The sequence below is a fragment of the Catharus ustulatus genome, chromosome 28 (assembly GCF_009819885.2).
Source record: "Catharus ustulatus isolate bCatUst1 chromosome 28, bCatUst1.pri.v2, whole genome shotgun sequence".
Taxonomy (NCBI): domain Eukaryota; kingdom Metazoa; phylum Chordata; class Aves; order Passeriformes; family Turdidae; genus Catharus; species Catharus ustulatus.
Window position 1 is genome coordinate 3,223,161 of NC_046248.1, and position 22,868 is coordinate 3,246,028.

Sequence of the window (22,868 nt, forward strand, 5' to 3'; positions counted from 1 at the left end):
CTGGAAAAACCTGTGAGTAGAAATTCCTGAGCTGTTTGGAATTGGTCAGCTTGAAACAAGGGGGTTTGGGGGATTTCTGCTGATTTGGGTTATCACCACCTGCTCTGCTTCTACCCTGCAACAGAAGAACCAAAACCCTTTGGGTGAAGACACCAGATCCATCAACCCAGGGCTGTCACCTACACCTCACCTGGCAGTTTTTGTTAGGTTTTCTTGCTCAGTACAGATTTGGAAGGGTGCTGAGTCTTTGGCCTGGCAGGGGTGAATTCACTTGTGCATTTCCTTCACCTCTGTGTTTGACCACAGCTTTAGGGGTGCAGGTACCCCAGATTTGTTGCTTTTGGACTGCAGGACATTCCCTTCAGTATTTATTTCGCAGCAGGAGTTGGTAGAACACAAAGTTTATTTATTCCCATGGCAAGCAGCAATCCCCCAGCCCTGCCAGCTCTGTGCTCTCTTGCAGGGCCGTGCTCAGCCTCTGTGTAGGGACTGCCCTGAGGGGACTTTCTGCAGTGAGCCAGGCCTGGCTGCCCCCCAGGACTGTCCCAAAGGTCACTTCTGCCCGGCTGGCAGCTCCCTGCCTGTCCCCTGCCCGGTGGTAAGAGCCAAACACGGATTTGTTTTGTAAAGCAGCAATTTCCAGGTGGTTTCTCATCCCCTGGTGGTGGCTGTCTCTGTGCAGGGAAGTTACTCAGATGTGGAGAGGGCAGGTTCCTGCAAGCCCTGCCCTGCAGGGATGTTCTGCAGCAGGGCTGGGCTGCCTGAGCCAGAGGGGCACTGCCAGCCTGGCCATTACTGCACTCAAGGCTCCAGCACCTCCTCACCCGTGAGTGACAAACACCTGGCATTGCTCAGGACCTTCCAGCTCTACCAAAGCCTTCAGAAACCACAATCAACTGAATTTCAACCCCCTTCAGGTGGGGCTCCCATTTGGAGATCTGTGCCCACGGGGACATTATTGCCCAGCTGGCACAGGGCACCCCAAGGAGCTGCCGTGTCCTGCTGGCACCTGGAATGGCCAGAGAGGAGCCCAGGATGTCACCTGGTGCCTGCCCTGTGCCCCTGGGTTCTTCTGCAATGTGTCTGGCCAGGATGCTCCCACGGGACTTTGTGCACAAGGTGAGACAAAGAGAACTCGTGCAGCTTCTTAGAAATGGGGTTTGACTTGTGGGAGAGCTCCAGTGTTTTCTGTTTGAAGGTTATTACTGCACGGGGAGGAGCAAGACTGCAAAGCCAGAGGATGGCATCACTGGGATCTCTGTCCTCGAGGACATTTCTGCCCTGCAGGCTCTGCAGCACCTTCCCCCTGCCCAGTGGGGAATACAGCAATGCCACAGGTCAGGAGCTGCAGAAGTGGGACAGGTCAGGAGCTGCAGGAATGGGACAGGTCAGGAAATGCAGAAATGGGACAGGTCAGGGACTTAGCAATGGAACAGGTCAGGAGCTGCAGAAATAGGACAGGTCAGGAGCTGCAGAAGTGGGACAGGTCAGGAGCTGCAGAAATGAAATAGGTCAGGAAATGCAGAAATGGGACAGGTCAGGAAATGCAGAAATGGGACAGGTCAGGAGCTGCAGGAATGGGACAGGTCAGGAGCTGCAGAAATGGAACAGGTCAGAAAATGCAGAAATGGGACAGGTCAGGAAATGCAGCTTTGTAACAGGTCAGGAACTGCAGAAGTGGGACAGGTCAGGAGCTGCAGGAATGGGACAGGTCAGGAATGCAGAAATGGGACAGGTCAGGGACTTTAGCAATGGAACAGGTCAGGAGCTGCAGAAATGGGACAGGTCAGGAGCTGCAGAAGTGCCACAGGTCAGAAAATGCAGAAATGAAATAGGTCAGGAGCTGCAGAAATGGGACAGGTCAGGAAATGCAGAAATGGGACAGGTCAGGCTTTGTAACAGGTCAGGAACTGCAGAAATGGGACAGGTCAGGAACTGGAGCTTTGCAACAGGAGCTGCAGCAGTGGAACAGATCAGGAGCTGCAGAAATTCAACAGATCAGAAACTTCAGCGATGGAACAGGTCAGGAGCTGCAGCTTTGCAACTCCAGTGTGACTCAGGGGAGATGGAAACACTGCTCGTAGCGTTTGCCTGTGTCCAAGAAGGGCCTGAAAGCTGCTGGCCACGGGGAATATTCATATGAATATTCAATATGAATATTCAATATTTCGGGGAGTGGGGTACAGAAAGGGGTCGAGCAGGGATGTTTTGTTATTTTTTCCCATGGTGTCACATGGAATATATTTCCCCCTGCAGCAGCTGCTGTGTTTTTAGGCGCTGTGCAGTGACACTCAGTGCAGCAGGGCTGGCAGCAGTTCCAGCTTTCCCTCTGCTCCTCCTGCCACCTAATGGGGACACGGGGAGGTGACTGGGGCTGCTGGAGTGGAGCTTGCTGAACCGAGTGCTCCAGGGAGAAATCCACATTTGAGGCCAGTTACTGCGGGAGAGCCTAAAAAAACAGCTTTATTTCAATTTCTTATTCTTTAAGTGCAGAACCAGGCATGGGAAAGTTGTGAACGTGGTATTTCCATTCCATTCCATTCATTCCATTCAATTCCATTCCATCCCATCCCATTCTTCTTTTTAATTCCTATTTTTTCCCCTCACAGGCCAAGACAAATGCCTGCCTTGTCCTGCTGGGTTTCACTGCTCCAAGGGGCTCCGGCACCGCTGCCCTCCTGGGTTCTACTGCCCTCAGAAAACTGGGATAAATTTTTATCCTTGTCCTCCTGGCACCTACAACCCCTCCTACGGCCTGAGCCAGGCTGAGAGGTGCCAGCAGTGCCCTGCAGGTGAGGGGATGCTCTCTTGGCACCTGATCTCTCTGCAGCTCTCTCTTCCCCAGCCTCTGATGCGTTTTGACCTCCAGGAAATGCAAATAGAAATATCCAGAGTCCAAGAGGATGCTGCTCCCACTGGTGATGTCCCCACGGTTTTTGGAGGCCTGGTTCACACTCAGGGGTTCCCAGAGGAGCATGAGCTGAATTAGGATGGGGTTCTGTCCCAGTTGTGCTGATGCTGAGGGATTTGATTTCCCAAAGTCTTCTCTTTGCCTTCCAAACAGTGCATGCAGCACAGCAGCTCTCCTGGGCTTTTGGGTTTTTTCCCCCTCCCAGTTTGCTGATTCTCTTTTCCCTTTGTGGTCTTCCAGGAATGTTCTGTGGAGAATGGGGATTATCCTCTCCCAGTGGTCCCTGCTGGCCAGGATTCTTCTGCACAGCAGGTACAGAATTTAGGATTCAGAGGGCAGAAAGAGTGAAAAGGTGGGGAGCTGTGGTCCTTATGGTCCTTGCAGTTAATTATCCCATTCCACCATGGATTCTGGCTTTATTGTCATGAGTTACAGCCAGCTCCTCTCTTGTTTCACCTGTGGAAATGATTCTCTGGCCCTTATGGTCCTTGCTGTTAATTATCCCATTCCATGATGGATTTCTGGCTTTGTTGTCATGAGTTACAACCAGCTCCTCTCTTCTTTCACCTATGGGAATGGTTCTTTAAGCAGCTGGAGCAAACTTGCCTATGAAAAACAACCCCGAAAATTCAGGATCCTTTTCTTTATCTTCCCTGTGCAGGAGCAAGTGTCCCAAACCCCAGTGGAGCCACAAACACGAGCACTGGTGGCCCCTGCCCACCTGGACACTTCTGCCCAGCTGGCACCAGTATCCCCCAACCGTGCCCTGTGGGCACTTACTCGGACAGGTGAAGCTCTGGGGAGCTGCTGATGCTAATTTTTATTTTATTTTCATTTTTGTTTATTCTCTAAGCAATGCAGTGCAGCTCAGTGAGGCTCCTTAGACACGTCCTTGCACTGATCAGAGAAGTTTTGTGGTTGTTTTCACTTCACCAGGGCTGAAGCCTGAGTTTGCCAGCTGAAACTCTGCTTCTGTCCCTCTCAGGCTCCACAATGGGCAGGATTCCAGCTGCACACAGTGCCCACCTGGCCATTTCTGTGGCTCCCCTGGCCTCACAGCCCCCTCAGGACCCTGCTCACCTGGGTACTTCTGCCAACCTGGAGCTTCCTCACCGTCACCACTGGGTGAGCAGCGCTGGGGGAACCAAACAGGCAGCTTTAAAAATGTCACCTTTCCTCCCAGCACCCCTGCCCTGCCTCCTGTCAGCCACCCAAGCCCTGTGAGAATTTTCTTGGAGGGGTTTGTGCCATACATGAGGTTGTTATCAAGGGAAATTTCCTGCACTGAGCACTGGGGCAATCACTCTGCCTGTAAAGGGCACAGCCACTGACATTTGATTTTCTCAGAAATAATCATTTCCAGGGGAGATTTCCAACCCTCTGTCCTGTCTGTGTCCCAGGTGTGTGGGACAAAGGAGGCCCCTGCCCTGTGAGCCACTTCTGCCCAGCAGGGAGCAGCTCTCCCCTGCCCTGCCATGCAGGGACCTACAACAACCTGTCCAGACAAGCTGCCTGCTTCCCCTGTGCTGCAGGCTACTTCTGCCCAGAAAACACCAGCAGCTACAGCACCAACCCCTGCCCAGCTGGGTTTTACTGCCCCAAAGGTGAGGTGAGCCCAGGGAACCTGGAAATCCTTTGGCCAGGCTGAAACATCCTCCTTAAAGACACTAAATTCTCTTTGTGAGCAAAACGTTCAGGTGTCAGCCTGGTTCTTTGCAGAAAAATATCCCCCAAAAATCTTGTTATATGTTTGAGTGTCCTTTTTTTGTTTTTAAGTGTATTTTTAACATGTTTAAGTGTCAACCTGGTTCTTTGAAGAAAAATACACCCAAATATTTTTTTCACATGTTTGAGTGTCTTTTTTATTTGTGTAAGTGTATTTTTTGACATGTTTAAGTGTCAGCCTTGGTGGTTCACAGAAAAAAAAAGAAAAAAAATATTAAAAAATACCACAAAATATTTAAAGTTGTAGATGTGGCTGTTGCTTAACAGCTTCACAACTTAAACAGCACCCAAGCACAGCTTTGGCCATGAAGGGCTGTGGGGACCAGCAGTGGGATAAACTGCAGAGAGGACATGAAATGATGCAGGATTCAATGTTTCTATTCCATGACAGATTCCTGCTCTCTCAATCCCACAGGCACCAGATTTGCCACCGAGTTTCCCTGTCCCAGGGGCTACTACAACCGGACCCCATGAGCCAGAGCTTGGACAGCTGCCTGCCCTGCCCCCCTGGGCACTACTGTGGGCAGGAGGGGCTGACAGCTCCCTCAGGCACTGTGACCCAGGTGAGCGTGGGGTGGCACTGGGGACAGGGATTTGGGAAGGTGATGCTGTCACACACAGCACTGGGGACAGGGATTTGGGGGGTGATGCTGTCACACACAGCTCAGCTCTGGGGACAGGGATTTGGGAGGGTGATGCTGTCACACACAGCTCTGGGGACAGGGATTTGGGAGGGTGATGCTGTCACAGCCTGTACCACAGCCCTCCCAGCCTGTGTGCTGGGTTCTCTGCAGGCATCCCAGCAGGACTGAGCACATCTCTGCAGCTCTGGTGGCCCCCAGGATGTGCTTGGTAGCCAGGAGCTGTCTCTGCCTTCTGAGCTGAGCCCTGTGACCTTAAAGCAAAAGTGCTGAGCTTAGTGCTGCAAGATCTCTTTGTTAATATGGTATTTATGGTATTGAAGTTGCATAGGAGATTATGGTGGCCATGGAATGGTGTTAAACTTTGGTGGATGAACCTGTGCCCACATCACAGCCAAAGCCATCCCAGCTGGTTTATTTGTGATGGCTTTTGGGGCTCTGTCACTGCTGTTTCCTGTTCCCAGGCTGGTTTTGCATCTCAGCAGCCTGGACCTCGCAGCCCTTTGACCTGGACAACTACACCAGTGCCAACTGCCTGTGCCCAGCCACTGCCACTGGGGGCAAGTGCCCAGCTGGCTCCTACTGTCCCCAGGGGAGCCCAGAGCCCCTTCCCTGTCCCCCAGGGCTCTTCTGCAATGCCTCAGGTTGGTGTCTGTGGAGGAGCAGTTCCAGGGATGTTCCTGGTGTTCCCATGGGGATGCAGTGGTGTGCCCAGAGGGAGGCTGTGTTGTTCTCCCTGCTTTTCCCCCTTTGTCTCAGTGCTCTGAGTGCCACCACCCTCTCTGTCTTGCAGGGCTGCCTGTCCCCAGTGGGGAATGTGCTGCTGGCTTTTACTGTGGCAGGGGGAGCTGCTGGCCCTAAACCCACGGATGGGGTCACAGGGAACATCTGTCCCTCGGGCTCTTACTGCAGTGGGTACCCAGCACTGAAAATTCATGGCTGAAACACTCACAGGGTGTGGCAGCCAACTGCCTGGCTCTGACCATGATGCCAGAGCCCCAGATCCTTCCCTTAATTCTTCCCCTTCCTTTCAAAGTGGGAGGTGACATCTTTGTCTCAATATCTGAACTTTAATTGGTTAAAATGAAGGTAATAATTTCTGTCCCACTCCCACGCAGCACTGTTGGATCTATGAGTGGGAAAGAAGAAAAGAATTCCCTGCTGCTGCTCTGTGCTCACCCCAACCCCTGAGTGCAGCCATCTCCCTCATTCTTGCATTTTTCATTTCTCATTTCTCTCCTGCTTCTCCTCCTGCAGCTGCAGCATCAGCAGAGCCCCAGCTCTGCCAGCAGGAAACCTTCTCCAGCCTGCCAGGGAGGAGAGCCCTTTCTGAGTGCCAGCCCTGCCCCTCTGGCTTCTACTGTGAGGAACCTGGCCTCAGTGCCCCACTGGGCAGTGCTGGGAAGGTGAGAGGGGAATGAAGTGTCCTGCAGGCTCTCACAGCCCCTGGGGATGAGCTCAAAGGAGTGTGGGTGACAAATTCAAAATAAATGTGTTCCTGTGAGTCACTGTCTGGAGGCAAAGCCATTTCCCTGCTGGGAGATCTGACAGGAGCCAGAGGTGCTGCACATCCAGGAAAATAGGAGTTGTGTTTTACAGGATCCAAATGTTGTTCTGTGCCTCCCTCAGACAAGACAGGGCAGCTTGTTGTTGTCTTCTGAGCCTTCCCACCATCAGAGATCTGCTGCCCACCTGGTTCCTTCTCTCTACTGGAGGAGAACATTTTGTGTCTCTCTGAAAAGCCCTTTAGAGGTTAAAGCAGCTCAGATGTGAAAGTACAAGTGTCAGCATCTGTGTATTGTGAGCAATTTAAACTGACAGGGAAAAACTGATGTTCAGAGGGAAAACTTGAAGTGCTTCAGTGGCTGAAGGGAAACAGAGAGATCAGTGTTGGGTCATTAAGGTTTTCCTGTGTCAGCTCTAAGTCTTGTCCTGCTTTTTGGGGACCACTGGGTGCTGAATTTCCTGATAAGAGTGCAGTGTGTTTGTGCAGCAGAGGATCAGATCAATAGCTATTTAAGGCAGCAGTTATTTCAGGTTCATTCTGTGAGATGTTTTATGTTCCTCCCTAATGAGCAGCTCCTCTGTGCCTCATTCAGCTCCTCCCTCTGTCCCTGCAGGGTTTTACTGTGACAGCCAGCAAGGGCCACTCATCGATGTCACCCTCTACCCCTGCCCACGGGGCTTCTACTGCCCAGCAGGGACCAGCAGCAGCTCTCAGCACAGCTGCCTGCAGGGACCTTGGAGCCAGGCAAAAACTGAAATCTCTCCAGGAATGTCAAAGATGCCCAGCAGGAAAATACTGTGAATTCGCTGGCCTGGCTGCCCCCACAGGTACCTTGCTGTTCTGAGCATCCTCCTTCCTGCTGACATCATTAGTGGCTGATAATTACTGCAGGGCTTGGGGTTGGGCTCCAGGCTCCTCACCTCATCCCATTTTACTTCTCTACAACTTCTTGAGGAAGGACAAAACCCCTCATTTTTCTAAGCAAGGGGTGAGAGAAGCACTGCAGAAATCAGAATTCTATGTGTGATGCTTCTTTAAAAAACATTCAGCGTGAAGTTTTTCCGTGTCTGGGATTTTATTTAGAATTAGTTTGGGTATTTAGCTGGTTCCCAAAAAATCCTTCCATGTAATTGATGTGCACATGATTAGGTTTCAAACAGAGAGCAAAATACACAGAAATGACATCTCTCAATTTCTTTTCAATTTTTTTTCCCCCACATCTGATGATTTTTTCATTGATCCCTTATCCTGAAAGTCCCTAATTCAGCAAAGCACTTTGATAGAATTCTTAATATTTCAGTCTCCTCTTAAGGATGTGTTGAATATGATTCTGAATGGAAACGTGTGCTGGAATATTTATTGGAATGTGGGGTGTTTTATTGGAATGTGGGGTGTTTATTGGAATGTGGGGTGTTTATTGGAATATGGGATATTTGTTGGGAATGTGGGGTGTTTATTGGAATATGGGATATTTGTTGGAATGTGTGGTGTTTATTGGAATGTGAGGTATTTATTGGAATGTGGGGTGTTTATTGGAATGTGGGGTGTTTATTGGGATGTGGGATATTTATTGGAATATGGAATATTTGTTGGAATGTGGGGTGTTTATTGGAATATTGGATATTTATTGGAATGTGGGGTATTTATTGGAATGTGGGGTATTTATTGGAATGTGGGGTGTTTATTGGAATGTGGGATATTTGTTGGAATGTGGGATGTTTATTGGAATGTGGGATGTTTTATTGGAATGTGTGATATTTATTGGAATGTGGGATGTTTATTGGATGTAAGGATGTTTATTGGAATGTGGGATATTGATTAGAATGTGAAGTGTTTATTGGAATGTGGGATATTTATTGGAATATGGAGTAGTTATTAGAATATGGGATATTTATTGGAATATGTGATATTTATTGGAAATGGGGTGTTCATTGGGATGTGGAGGCAGTGCCCAGGCACTGCAGGGCTCCTCTGTCCCTGTGGCACCCCCAGCAGTGCTGCCCTCCTGGCAGGTCCAGCAGCTCCTGTGCTGCCCATTCCATCAGGGATTCCTGCCTGGCAGATGGCTTGGGTGTGAAATCTGTATTTCCATGGCTTTATTCCCCCTCTGTTCGGTTGTTCTAGGAGACTGTGCCGAGGGGTTCTGGTGCAGAAGTGGTGCCCGGGTGAGGAACCCCCAGGATGGAGAGTCAGGGCTGCCCTGCCCTGCTGGCCACTACTGCCCTGAAGGTAGGGCAGCCTTGGAGCAGCATTTTCCTTCACTGCCAGAAAGGCTGGGAGCCTTTTGCTCAGCCTGCCGTGCTCTCTCTCACCAGGTGCCCCCGTGCCCCTGCAGTGCCCTCCTGGCACCTGGAGCAGCCAGCAGGGCAGGAGCAGCGTGCAGGACTGCCAGCCCTGTCCTGGGGGACACTTCTGCAATGGCTCTGGGCAGAGGGCACCCTCGGGGCACTGCAGCCCTGGGTGAGCAGCACAGCAGCCCCTTTTCCATCTCAGCTGGAGCAGGGATGCTCTCAGGGTGGTGTTGTTTGGAGTGCAGAGGTGTGTGCTGGCTGCAGGTTCTTCTGTGCTGGTGGTGCCCGGAGCCCGACGCCCCGCGATGGCCTCTCAGGAGCTCCCTGTCCCCCGGGCCACTTCTGTCCCCAGGGCTCCAGCATCCCAGTCCCGTGTCCCCCTGGCTCCCACGGGCCCCATTCCCACGGAGAGCAGTGCCAGGCTTGCCCAGAGGGTCACTACTGTGTGTCTGGTGGGGAGCCTCAGCCGTGTCCCCAGGGTGAGTTAGAGCCACGCTTATTCCTGGTTTGTGTGTGGCTCTCCAAACCTGCTGATCCTGCCCTGCTCTGTCTGTTCCAGGGTGTTTCTGTCCCCAGGGCACAGCTCTGCCCATTGCTTGTCCAGCAGGATCCTACAACCCTTCCCAGGGCCAAACCAGCTGCCTGCCCTGTCCTCAAGGGTGAGACACAGGGGCTTGGGGTCTGCTGCACAGAATTGTTTATCCAGGCATCCTGGAGCAGTGTGTGTGGGGGAAATGAGTTATTTTAACCCTGGAAAGGGACTGTGAGGCAGCAGAGCAGCTGCTGAGCTGTGTCACAGCACCACACAGTGATTGTGGGACCAGGAAAAGCCCCAGTCCCACACACAGCCCCACTGGCAGGGAATTGAGGCTGCTCAGAGCTCAGAAACCATTGGCACCATCAATTGTTCCATGTCTGGAGTAAAAGCTGTTCCTTGGCAAACAGGCTGGCACCAGGCTGCTGAAGGAGAAGAGGATCTTGAAAATCACCTGATGCTGAGCCCTGGCTTTTCCTTGGGGATTTATCTCCAATTACTGCCTGGATTTGAACTTGATTAACTTTTACAAGTTGATGAATCACAGCTTGGATGTGTTGTGATTCAAGTTAAGAAAATTACGTCTCTGTGGCTTTTGCAATTATGCCATCAATTTGGCATTTGAGGAATCAAACTCGGAGTGCAGGGAAATGCACAATTAGGTCCCTTTTCTGGTCAACCCAGCACAGGAGCCAAAATCCTCTTTTTTTTTTATCTTTTATTTTCTCTTTGGCTCAGGTTCTTCTGCCCCAAGAATTCCTCCTCCATTCTGGAGAATGAATGTCCCCCTGGGCATTACTGCCCTGCAGGCACTGCCTCTGCAGCTCAGTTCCCATGTCCTAGAGGGACCTACAACCCCCAGCCTGGCAGCAGCCTGAGCTCCCAGTGCAGCCCCTGTGAGCCAGGTGAGGCACAGGAGCTGCTGAGTGACCCTGATGTGCTTTGATCCCTGAAATGTCTTCTCTGTGCAAAGCAGGCTGGGGGCAACACTGATGGGAGAGTTTTGTGTATCCCTGATTTCCCAATGCCAGCCCCTTCTCCCCCCATTCCAGTCCCATTTTCCCAATTTTCCCCCATTCTGACACATTTTCCCTCTCCCAGCACTTTTTTCTCCTGTTTTGCCTCATCCCAGCCCTGTTTCCCTAATCCCATCCCTTTTTCCCAATCCATCCCATTTCTCCCCATTCCAACCCTGTTTTCCCCAATCCCATCCCATTTTCCCCAATCCATCTCATTTCCCCCCATCCCATCCCATCCCATCCCATCCCTTTTTCCCCATCCCAACCCTGTTTTCCCCAAATCCCAACCCTGTTTTCCCTAATCCCATCCCATTTTCCCCAATCCCATCCCATCCCTTTTTCTCAATTCCATTCCATTTTCCCCATCCCAGCCCTGTTTTCCCCAATCCCATCCATTTTCCCCAATTCCATCTCATTTCCCCCCATCCCATCCCATCCCATCCCATCCCATCCCATCCCATCCCATCCCATCCCATCCCTTTTTCCCCATCCCAACCCCTGTTTTCCCTAATCCCATCCCATTTTCCCCAATCCCATCCCATCCCATCCCATCCCTTTTCTCAATTCCATTCCATTTTCCCCATTCCAGCCCTGTTTTTCCCCAATCCCATCCCATTTTCCCCAATCCCATCCCATTTCCCCCATCCCATCCCATTTCCCCCACCCCAGCCCTGTTTTTCCTGCCTGTGCTGATGGCCCTGTTTTCTCTCTCAGGATATTTCTGTGCCCTCCCTGGGCAGTCCCAGGTGACAGGACCCTGCCTGCCCGGGTTTTACTGCACTGGAGGAGCTGCCAGCCCCACTCCCAGGGATGCTCTGGTGGGGAACTCGTGTCCCAAGGATCCTACTGCCCTCTGGGCTCTGCCTCCCCCCTGCCCTGCCCTCCTGGCCGGTACAGCAGCTCAGCTGGGAACACTGGGATCCAGGACTGCCTCCTCTGTGATGCAGGTAAAGCATGAAGAATGCTGATTAATGAGATTTCAGCCATTTCCAGCGCTCCTGGGGCAGGAAATCCTGAGCAGCTTTCCTGAATAGAGGTGTTGGGCAGAGGATACAGACTCAATCTGCCACTTTTCCACCTCAGGATGCTCACAGTAAAGTGGAGATGGTGAGATTTCCTTTCCACCCTTTCTCTGGATGTTCTCACAAGTGCTGCTTGTGGCTGAATGTAGGATGAATCTTTCCCCAGCCCAAATTTGCTGTTATCTGGTCTGGAGTGACCAAACATCATTCTCTGGTTTGATTTCAGGTTATTTCTGCAATGGGACTGGGCTGGTGTCTCCCTACAGGATTGTGTGAGGCTGGGTTCTACTGCAGTGGGGGAAGCCCTTTCCCCCAGACCGGCCAGGGTAAGCTGAGCTTGGTGGAAAATAACGTAAAACATGTCAAATATATAAATATCTGTGGAGCTGAGGTCACCTGAGTTCTCCTGCCCTGCACTACACTCTCCCTTTCAATGTTACCTCCTTCATCAGGTTGATTGATAGTGAAAGGAGAGCGGAGAGAACAAAACACATCTGGCTTTCCTTGGGCTTTACATTTAAATCTAAGCAAAAGTAGCTCTGTCTTTGCATGCTGCTGCTGCACAGCAGCGTGGGATGCCACATCACATTAAAATTCCAGAGGTTAACAGTTCATGAGTTTGATTAGAACGCTGCAGCTGCCAGCCCTCCTCTGAGGCAAAATCCAGCAGGAGTTTTTACAGGTGATGACAAGACTCAGCCCTGGCTTTGAGCAGGATTTCATGGTGATGGCTGCTCCTCTCCACCTGTATCTGCCTCATGTCTGTGCACACAAGGGGTTTTTGGGCTCTAACTGTGGTGTTTTCCTTCCCAGCCCAGTGCCAGTGGGGGTCCCTGCCCCCCGGGGCACTTCTGTGAGGAGGGGAGCAGCAGAGCCCAGCCGTGCCCTGCAGGGACCTACAGCCCAGCCTGGCTGGGACACGGTGCCTGGAGTGCCCAGAGGGATTTTACTGCACCTCTGCCTCCCCCAACTACACAGATTGTCCCCAAGGTGGGTCTGCTGCCCCAGCCAGGGCACCTCTGGCAGCCCTGAGGGGCTGTACCTGTCAGAGCAGTGACAATTGGTAGGGTTGTGGGTTGGGATCAGCCCTTCTGATCCCTTAGGGTTTCAGCTTTTCTATTTCATCCATTTGTAACCCTGCAGTTCTTCAGTGTAGAACTCTAAACTCCAGATCCAGTGTCACTGCTGCTCTCCCATTTTGGGCACACACAACAATTCCTCTCCAGGCCTGGCAATCAAGGACACCTCACTGCCTCAGGCCTGAGAGATGGAAACAAAAGTGAGCTGGGGGAGCAAACTTGGGCTCAATGACTTCATTAGCTGCAGCTGGAATTGGAAGATGAACCCCAATGTGCAAATGGCCAAGACTTATCAAAGTGTAAAATGTTGTGACCCATTTTGGGTGCAGCCGCAGGTCTGTGGGGCAGGGCCTTGAGGGTGACTGAGCCGAGGTTCTTCCCTGAGTTTGGTGCCTCAGAATTTCAGCTTGTGTGTTTTTTATCTATTTGTAATCCTGCAATTCTTTAGTCTGTAACTCTATCTCCATATAAAGTGTTAGCTACTGTTCTCTCATTGTTTTTTGGTCACACACAACAATTCCTCTCCAGGCCTGGCAATCAAGGACACCTCACTGCCTCAGGTCCTGAGAGATGGAAACAAAAGTGAGCTGGAGGGAGCAAACTTGGGCTCAATGACTTCATTAGCTGGAGCTGGAATTGGAAGATGAACCCCCAATGTGCAAATGGCCCAAACTTATCAAAGTGTGCAAACCTGTGACCCATTGTCCATTTTGGGGGGCTTTGTCTGCCCTAAATGTACCTGAATAATTCAATAAATAGAACTGCTTTTATTGTCTTAATTTTGCCTGTGTTTTTAAGCAGCCAAAAAGGCATCCATCACTTCCCACAGAGATGAAGGGACAGCTTTGTGTGCAGGCTGGGAATCCTTCCTAGCTGCTCCCAGCCTGTCCTGACCTTTATAAAACCTTTTCTCTCCAGGTCACTTCTGCCCTAGGAGCACAGAATTTGCCACGCAGCATCCTTGTCCCCCTGGCACCCACAGCGAAGCCCTGAACCTCTGGGACGTTTCCAAGTGCCAGCTGTGCCCTCCTGGAAGGGTCTGTTCCAGGCCAGGCCTGGCCAGGCCAGATGGACTCTGCACGCCTGGCTGTTTTGTCCACCTGGATCCACGTCCAGCAAACCAATGTTCCTGCAAATTTCTCTGGTAGGGAAGTAACAGCAAAGGGTGATGGTGAAGGTTATTATTAAAGGATATTAGGGTCACCAGCCAGGTTCAGGCTGGCTTTCTTTCCCTTTTTTTTTTATTTTCAGTGCTCTAGCTCTCTTCTTCCTGAGCTATTCCAATAAAATAATGTATGTTTGCAATTCTCACATTTCAGCTCACTCTGTGTCTTTCCCACTCACAGGAAAGGCAGCTCCAGGATCTGTTGGGTTGTGCCCTGCAGGAACCTTTTGTCCTGCTGGGTCATCCCTTCCTCTTCCCTGCCCTCCAGGTAGGAGCTGAGTCCTTCTTGCATCACACTTTTTTGGGTTGGATTTTTGGTGTCTGTGTCCCCAAGATGCACAGGTGACCCAGCCTGTGCTGGGACTGCTGCTGCTCTCTCCAAATTCTGCTCCTGATCCTGCTCCAGGGTGGTTCTGTGCCAGCCCAGAGCTGGCAGCTCCATCTGGCCCCTGTGAGGCTGGGTTCTACTGCACAGGAGGCTCCACAGTCCCACACCCCAGGGATGGAGAGCTGGGAGACATCTGTCCCCAAGGCCACTTCTGTCCTGCAGGGAGTTTCTCCCCCTCTCCGTGTCCCCCAGGTAGGTGGAACAGGGTGGTGCTTGCACAAATTATTAGTGCTTTGTCTGGAGTTTCTTCTGTCTTCACTCAGAGCCAGGAGTGAAAAACACTGGAGGAAATGGATTTTCTTGTGTTCAGGCTTGGTTGTTTATTGAATTTTATCAAAAGTACAGAAAGTTCAGCAGCACTTTGTGCCTCCAGCTAGAAGTGGGCAAAATGGAGACCTGAATCTAACCAGCTACAAGGTCTTTAAAGCTAACCAGTCCAACAGAGAAATAACATCTATATTATTGATACTTTTAACCCAATAACCAAACTCCTGTGACCCTCAGTGCAGCACTGACTGTCCAACCAGAAACTACTGCCTGAAACCATGAAAGAGAAGGAAAAACACCAAAAGAGACAGCACCCAAAATCCTCCATCTTGTCCATACCTATTACTATATTATAAAAACCTCAAATTCCAAACCCTTCACCATGTGAAATCACACATTTCTATTTCACTACACACCCATGATTTTAACTCCATCACTCAAATTTGGAGCCTTCTCCAAGGCCTCAGGTCACAGCAGTGTTCTCCTGGAGGTCAGTGCCAGAAAACACAGAAAGCTCAAAATTCCCAGGTTTGTGGGATCCAACAGGTGCCAGCTGGTCCCTGCTGGCATTTCCCTCCCAGAGCCCAGCTGAGAGCTGTGCTGAAGCTTTCCTGCGTTCCCCAAGGAAAAGCTGCTCCCAGCATGGGAATTCAGGCATGGAAATGAATCTCCTACATCAGACAGGAATGGCTGAAGTGCCCCTGGAGCTCTGGTGGTGATTTACCAAAATATGAGTATTGGTCTAACACCCATACTCAGCTGTGAGGACAAAAGACTCTCTAACAATTTAAAGTTACAAAGTGAATGTTTATTCAGCACTGGGGCAGCAGTGTGGGGTAACCCCCAATACACACTGTGAAATTCCAGGCGGTCACAGAGTCTGTTTATTGACAAAAGGTTCAAACAAATTCATATTCATAACACCAGCCCCTCCCATCCCTGCTTCCCATGGTAATTAGCTGGAATGGCAATTAAGCAGCGTGGTTGGCTTCTTGAATTAAGTCTGGGCTCGTTTTTGTGGGGAGGGGTCTTAAAAGGAGGAAGTAAGGTGAGTCTTCCTCACCCTGACCTTTTCTGTTAATGACAACTACAAATGGCTTTGGGGCAACTCCAGTTTTGCAAAGAATGAGTTGCTGGTTGCAATTGTTTGTGTTCTTTGGACCTACCTACCAGTTTCATCCTTTCCCATTGCAAGCACAGCTAAGCAAACATAAATTGACAGGCAATCAATTATTGAAGTTTCAGGTAACTATCTCAAGCCCAGTTTCTTTTAACTAAAATCCTCATTTCTTTAAGATTAGTGTTTCAGTGGGAGGGAAGGTTCCTGCTGAGCCCTCCTGAAGGACAGGAGGTCACCCAGGCAGCACATGGGACATGCCTCTGCACCCCCTGCACAGACACATCATTAACAGCATCACTAATTAGATAAGAGCTGTGGAACATTTGCTTCTTCCCTGGGTTAAATCTAGTAGCTGTATCAGCAAGGGATTACACTGCTCAGTTCAGAAAGAAACAGGAATTCATCTCAGCAATCAGGGGCAGCCTCTCCCAGTCCCTCTGATAGGAGTGCAGGGATTTTGGGAATTCCCTAAACCAGCATCCTGGGCCAAGTGCAGCCAGACAGTTCCTGTGTGAGCTTTGAGATCCAGATAATTCCCCCACAGCCACTTCCAGCAGTGTGGGTGAGGATGCAGTAATGTGATTTTGGCGGATTTTTTTTTTTTTATCAGGCTCCTTCTTGCCTCATCCTGGTGGCCACTCAGCACAGGACTGCCAGCCCTGCTCCCCGGGCTGGTTCTGCCCCCAGCACGGCCTGAGCTCCCCGCAGGGTTTGTGTAAGGAAGGATGGTTCTGCCCTGCAGGCTCTGTGGCAGAGCAGCACTCAGGTAGGAGCTCTTTGGGGTCACTCTTAACTACAGGAGTTGCAGCAGCGGTTTAAAATCTGATTTTAGTTATGGTTTAGAAATTACTATTGAGGTAAAAAGCATTTTTAAAAAAATTATCCCAAGTAGCACAGGGTAAATTATTGGGTAATAGTAAGAAATATGAAAAATAGGGGATCTTTTCAAGCTAAAAAAAAAAGCTGAAAAAATAAAAATAGGTAATTCTTGTTTTGCTCCCAGATTATTTGTGTCCTGTGGGTCACTACTGCCCCCCTGGCAGCCCAGAGCCCGTGCCCTGTCCCCCTGGAGAATACCAGGAGCAGGCTGGGAGAGGCCACTGTGAGACCTGCCCAGCAGGGATGTGAGTGACACAGATTTGTTCCTTCCTCTTGCTGCTCTCTTTTATCAGGAGTGTTTCCCCTGCCCCAGGCTGCTCTGTGCTTGATGTACAAGACACACTTTGATACACAAGAGTTTTCCTGTTGCTGTTTTCACATCACTTTTCCCTTCACTGTGTCATTTTCTGGACCAGGGAATCCATCCATGCTGGGATGGGCAGGGTGATGCTGGCAGGTCACACCTCAGCTCTCTGTTGGTTTTCCAAAGCAATTTCCTTCTCCTTTCATTGTGTGGTCACTGCTGTGCACTGAGATTTTTATATCTCAGAGGGAGAGCACAAGCACTGGCATTTTTTGGCAGGTTCTGTGCCCCACAAGAGCACCCAGGTGATGCCCAACACAACATCCATGGCGTGCCCAAAGCCCTGGAATGCCCAGCAGGACATTACTGCCCACCAGGAACGAGGGCTGCCCACCAGTACCCGTGTCCAGAGGGCACCTACAGCCACCAGACCTGGGCTGGCAACCCCCAGGGACTGCAGGCCCTGTCCTGGGGGCACATTCTGTGCCAGGCCAGGTGGGAGTTGTGTGTGGTTCAACAAAATCCTTTGGGGCTGGGAGGGAGGGAAGTGTTCTGTGCGGTTCATCCAATGTGTCACAGATGTTTTCAGGGATTTCTGGCACCCCTTGGGCAGATTTTAAGGGGTTTTTTTTGCAAGCCATCTTTTGAAATTTAAATTAAAGGTAGATCAAGGTGGTTTTGTTCTATCAGAGGTTTTTGAAAGCAGAAATCAAGCAGCTTGGGGGCTAGGACTCATTTGGGTTTGTGTCTCAGTGGAAAGACTTATCATGATCAGCCTCCTCCAAAATGGTGATTTAGGAAACAATTTGGGCTTTTATCTTTCTGCTCATCAATTGTGTGAGGAAATATTGAGAGTCCAGATTGAGCTTTGAACTAACAGAGCTCCTGACTGGCCAGAAGGCTCTGGGATCATCATGGGATTTGTAGCATTGGTTTAGTCCCAAATTGTGATTTCTAGGATTGGTTTAGGTCCCAAAATGGGATTTGTAGGATTGGTTTAGTCCCAAAATGGGATTTGTAGGATTGGTTTAGTCCCAAATTGTGGTTTTCTAGGATTGGTTTAATCCAAAATGGGGTTTCTAGGATTGGTTTAGTCCTGAATTGTGATTTCCAGGATGCCCCTGGCTCCTCTGACTTGCTGCTCGTTGCCTTTAGGACTCTCAGCCCCCAGTGGCCCGTGCTGGCCTGGGCATTTCTGCACTTCCCAGGCTCGTGTGCCCGACCCTGTGGGTGATGGGACAGGGGGGCTGTGCCCAGCAGGACATTTCTGCCCTGCAGGGAGCCCCGAGCCCCAGCCCTGTCCCAGCGGCTCCTTCCTGCCCCACTCTGGGATGGGCTTCCAGAACTCCTGCCTGCCCTGTCCTGCTGGCAAGTTCTGCCAAGGAGAAGGTCTGGCTGCTGTTTCTGGTGGGTATTGCCCACATCCAATCCTTCTTCTCTCCCAGTTTGGATATGTTTTTCTATTTTCTGTTTCAAACCTAACACTGAAGCTTTCTCCTTGCAGGACCTTGTCATGCTGGGTATTTCTGTGATCCTGGCTCCACACAGCCAGACCACAGGCATTGCCCTGCTGGCTTCTACTGCCCTGAAGGCTCTGAATTCCCAATTCCCTGCAGCCCTGGAAGCTTCAGCCCTGCCAGTGGGAAAGGGCAGGCAGCAGACTGTCAGCTCTGCCCAGCTGGGCACTCCTGCAGCGGTGAGGATGTGCTGGGGTTACAGGGGGAGGAAAGAAAATCACCCACCACAGCTTCATTTCAGCAAGATCTGAGTGCCTCACATCGTTTTAGTCAGTGCTGGTTTCTAGCACCAAGCAGAAATGCCTCAAATAATTTTAATTCCAAAATTCCTGCTGAGTCCTTGGGAGCAGTCTCAGGTCATGAAGAAATCCTTGTTTGCTGTCAAACCTCCTCTGCACCTCCTGTGCGTGTCTGACATGGATCTGGCCTTGCAGGGAAACAAATATTCCTGGCAGGGAGCTCTTGGTCTGGCCATGAGCCAGAGCTGCTCCTGCTCAGAGGCTCTCACCATCTGCCTGCACACGATGTTTATCTGCTCCCCCAGCACTGAGATCCCTTGGTCACTGACAGTAACAAATTCCCCCCTCACCTTCCTGGGGACAGAGGCTTTTCCTTTCTCAGGTCAGCAGCTGAAGCAACAGGGAAGGAATCACTTGACTGGGCTAATGTGAGTTTTAGCAGAGCTGGAACCACAACTGAGAGCCTCAGAATCCCAGCTGAGGTTTTTCATGGGAAGCCTTTGTTTTCCCCAGGCATTTAATCAGGGACTGACTCACCTGTGTGGTGAAATGCTCTTTTTCCTGAGCCTGAATTCAGAGAATTGGTGCTGCCTGATGCTTGGTAGAGGTGCATGAGGAAGGAGATCATTATTTTGGGTTTCCATTGTCTCTGATCTGGGCAAAAGCAGTTCTGAAAGACCAGGTTCTGTACTGTCACCTGCCAGACCCCCACTGCTGTCCATGGGGATCCTCCTGCCCCAGGGGATGTGATTTCCCATGCCCTTGTGTCTGGCTGGACAGACAGGGGAGGTTCAGTTGATGGGGAATGTCATTCCCTGTCCCAGTCCCTCCTCAGCGAGCTCCTGCCCTTGTCCCCCAGGTCCTGGAGCACAAACTCCTGAGCTGTGCCCTGCTGGCCACTTCTGCCTGCCAGGGACCACCTTCAGCACGGAGCATCCCTGTCCCAAGGGCACCTTTGGGCCCAGGGCCGGTGCCACCAGTGAGTCTGACTGCGAGCCCTGCCCGCCAGGTGAGAAGGGAGGGCACAGGAAATGTGAAAATGATTTCTCTTTTCACACAGCTGACCCTCCCCTGCCGTTCCCTGCAGCCCCTCCCCCTGACATGGCTTCTCTGTTTCTTCCAGGGATGTACTGCTCAGCTCCAGGGCTGTCCCAGCCATCTGGATTTTGTCACCCAGGTTATCACTGTGCCAAGGGGAGCCGTCAGCCCAGCCCCCTTCAAGCACAGGGTGAGTGCCAGGCAGGAGCAGAGCACAGGGACCTGGGGACCAGGGGACCAGGACTGAGCTGTCACCTTCTCCTGGCTGATGGTGGCACCAGGACTGGCCTGTCACCATCTCCTGAATGATGGTGGGATCAGGACTGGGCTGTCACCATCTCCTGAATGATGGTGGGACCAGGACTGGCCTGTCATCATCTCCTGGACACTGGTGGGACCAGGACTGGCCTGTCACCTTCTCCTGGCTGATGGTGGGACTAGGACTGGTCTGTCACCATCTCCTGGACACTGGTGGGACCAGGACTGGCCTGTCACCATCTCCTGGACAGTGGTGGGATGAGGACTGGCCTGTCACCATCTCCTGGACACTGGTGGGACCAGGACTGGCATGTCACCTTCTCCTGGCTGATGGAGGGATGTTTTCCAAGTATTTCTGCTTGGATATGCTGCTCCTGATGTCTGCTGGAATGCCTGGCTGCCCATGGATAAATTCTGGCCAGGCCTTCATTTCTGCATTGCACTGGAGCATGGGGTCTGCCATCTCCTCCAAAATACATCATCAGGGACAGCACAACCACCCTTCAGGGGCCAGGAACCCTTTGTATGCCAATGCTCTCTGTTTCGTTTCAGAGGCAGCAAATTTGCAGGACTCAGCCCTGCGTGCCCTGCCCAGAACCTCTCTCTGTGCCCACCAAATCCCCTCCTGATAACCCTCCCCTGTATTTTCCTCATCCAGGTGGAATCCTCCAGCCCTGCCCTGCCTGGCAATGACATCTGCCCGTGGGTCACTTCTGTCCCCGTGGCACTGGTCACCCCGTGCCGTGTCCCCCCGGCTCCCTGTCCAGCGCCGTGGGGCTGGGGGCAGAGGAGCAGTGCCAGCCCTGCCCTGCTGGCAGGGTCTGCAGTGCCCCAGGGCTGGCTGAGCTGGCCCAGACCTCGCTGTGTGACCCAGGGTGAGTGGCACTGGCACTGGGCAGTGGCCAAGCACAGCCTTGCTGTGTGTTGTAGCCAAGGGAAATCCGAATTTCCAAAGCCTGGGCTTGTTCCCAGCCCTTTGGTGGGGATGTGGCATCTCCTTGGAGTGTTTCAGAGCCATTCTCTGTTTTCAGTGGAAAAAAAAATCATTATTATAAGTAAATTGCTGCTGCAAACCCCTTATTTAGCCCCATAATCACACTTTCTGGGAATTTAACTTTTTTTTTTTTTCCTCCTGAGTCCCTTTCTCCCACAAGGTGGTGCAAGAAGCAGGGACAAGGCACATTCCCAGCCTGAGTGCAGAGCCCTGAGCAGTGTCTGTCCATCTCATGAGCCTCAGGGCAAGAGGCTGCAGAAATCTGATTTATTTTATAAGTGTAAGAGAGTCTTGGAATTGATCTCAGTGCATGTAATGAGATTTCATGAGGTTTCTGAGAGCAGTTGGCTCCTGAATGGAGCAGAGAAAATCACAATGAAATTTGTTTAGAAGTTGAAGCTAAGCTGGGAATACAATGAGGGCTGCATTGAGAAGGGCTGTAAATAATTATTCTTGGGAATATGAGGAATTTGACCTGTCCTAGCAGAACTTTAATCCTTTCTAGAATTTCTTGTAACCCTAAAAGTTGTTACAGCCTAGCTGTAACAGCAATGATCAAGATTTTCTGAGCTGGATGCTAATGAAATGTAAATTTTAAATTATAAATGACCCACAACTTCCAAAATCTGTGGCCCTTAACAGGGAGCAGTTTGATGTTTTCCAGCACCTTTATCCCACAGCATCCATCATTCCTCAGAACCTGATGCTCAGCTGGAACTGGTCTTGTTTCCAGGCAAAAAAAAAAAAAAAAAAAAAAAAAAAAAAAAAAAAATCTGTTCTGGTTTTCATTCAGTGCTGTTCCTTTCACAGTGAGAATTTTTTCCTCTCCAGAAACTTCCCCACTTGGGATGGGATCACAGCTCTCATTTTCTTGTTGCTCAGCTCTTAGAGCTCATGGTTTCTGAATTTCTTCATCTTTGCTCGTTGTGAGGGGCTGGGAGGGAAGTAAGAGAGCACTGGGGATAAAAAGAGGCTCAGCAAAGGCACCAGGGACTGAACACCTGGGCGCTGTGTTTTGAAGTAAAACTATTTTTCATTTCCAAAGGCTTTTTTTCTTTTTCTAGAATGAGAACACTTTCCAGAAAGCCTGGTGTAGAAAAAACTTCTCCCAGGCTTTTCAGGGCACCAAGTTGGGGGAAGTTGCTGGCACAGCTGAGTGTCCTAGTTTGGAGGACAGGTGTTTGCTGAGAAAGGCAGGAGCTTCTCTTTGAAATGGAGAATGTAAACCCCCTCCCTACAAATTATTATAATTTTGAAATCAAGGGGCTTTCAGGCAAAGATATGGGAATTAGGAATAACAGTTCTTTACTAGGGAAATTAAAATAGAAATACAGCACTACAAAGAACAAACCCCAAACCCTGACACAGTCAGAGTACAGCCTGACACCCGTCAGGCAGGGTGTTGGCAGCAGTCCCATCCCATGGTGGCTGCATCCTCCTGCAGTGACAGATGTGGCTCAGCTGGAGCAGTGCTCCTGGACAAGGTGCAGTTTCCCTCCGGAGCTCCAGTGGGGGATGTGGAGAAATCCGGTTTTCCTCTGGAGTCCAGTGGAGAAAGGGGCTCCCTTAGTGTCCCAAAACCTCTGTTTTTATCTTGGTAAGAAATGTTGGGCTCTTCCCCTGGCTGGAGCAACTCCCAATGGGATGCAGTAATTTTATCAGTCCCACAGTGGGACTCAATGGCCATGAGCAGAAAATGACTGGCTGGAGGAAGGATGGGTTGTGAAAAGATAAAGAACACTGCCCCAGCTGGTTTATAAAACATGGCCATGAACAGGAGATATCCCATGGAGATAAAGAACACTGCCCCAGCTGGTTTCAATGGATGCCCATTAGCAGAATATCTCCCACAGAGATCAGGATCACTGCCCCACCCTCAACAGATGGTGATGGAACAGATACCTTTGATCACAGCCTGTATTGTAACCCAAGACACCAGGGCTGGCTCTGGGATCACTCAGAGCTCCTT

The 22,868-nt window shown here is 50.8% G+C and overlaps 1 protein-coding gene and 2 long non-coding RNA genes across 3 annotated transcripts; all 3 read left to right on the forward strand.

Moving 5' to 3' along the window:
* The first annotated feature begins 2,702 nt into the window (after window positions 1-2,702).
* On the forward strand, window positions 2,703-4,016 carry LOC117008142. The gene is made up of 4 exons (XR_004420271.1): window positions 2,703-2,792; window positions 3,152-3,223; window positions 3,573-3,699; window positions 3,897-4,016. It is a non-coding gene; the product is annotated as an uncharacterized LOC117008142 (long non-coding RNA).
* A 2,588-nt stretch (window positions 4,017-6,604) lies between these two features.
* On the forward strand, window positions 6,605-12,508 carry LOC117008004. Its single transcript, XM_033081503.1, has 6 exons — window positions 6,605-6,683; window positions 7,398-7,611; window positions 8,909-9,013; window positions 11,344-11,576; window positions 11,878-11,977; window positions 12,465-12,508. The coding sequence occupies exons 2-6, from the start codon at window positions 7,434-7,436 to the stop codon at window positions 12,506-12,508; spliced, it is 660 nt and encodes a 219-aa protein (XP_032937394.1). The 5' UTR covers window positions 6,605-6,683; window positions 7,398-7,433.
* A 5,661-nt stretch (window positions 12,509-18,169) lies between these two features.
* LOC117008143 lies at window positions 18,170-19,580 on the forward strand. The gene is made up of 3 exons (XR_004420272.1): window positions 18,170-18,260; window positions 18,358-18,549; window positions 19,469-19,580. It is a non-coding gene; the product is annotated as an uncharacterized LOC117008143 (long non-coding RNA).
* The last annotated feature ends 3,288 nt before the right edge of the window (window positions 19,581-22,868 follow it).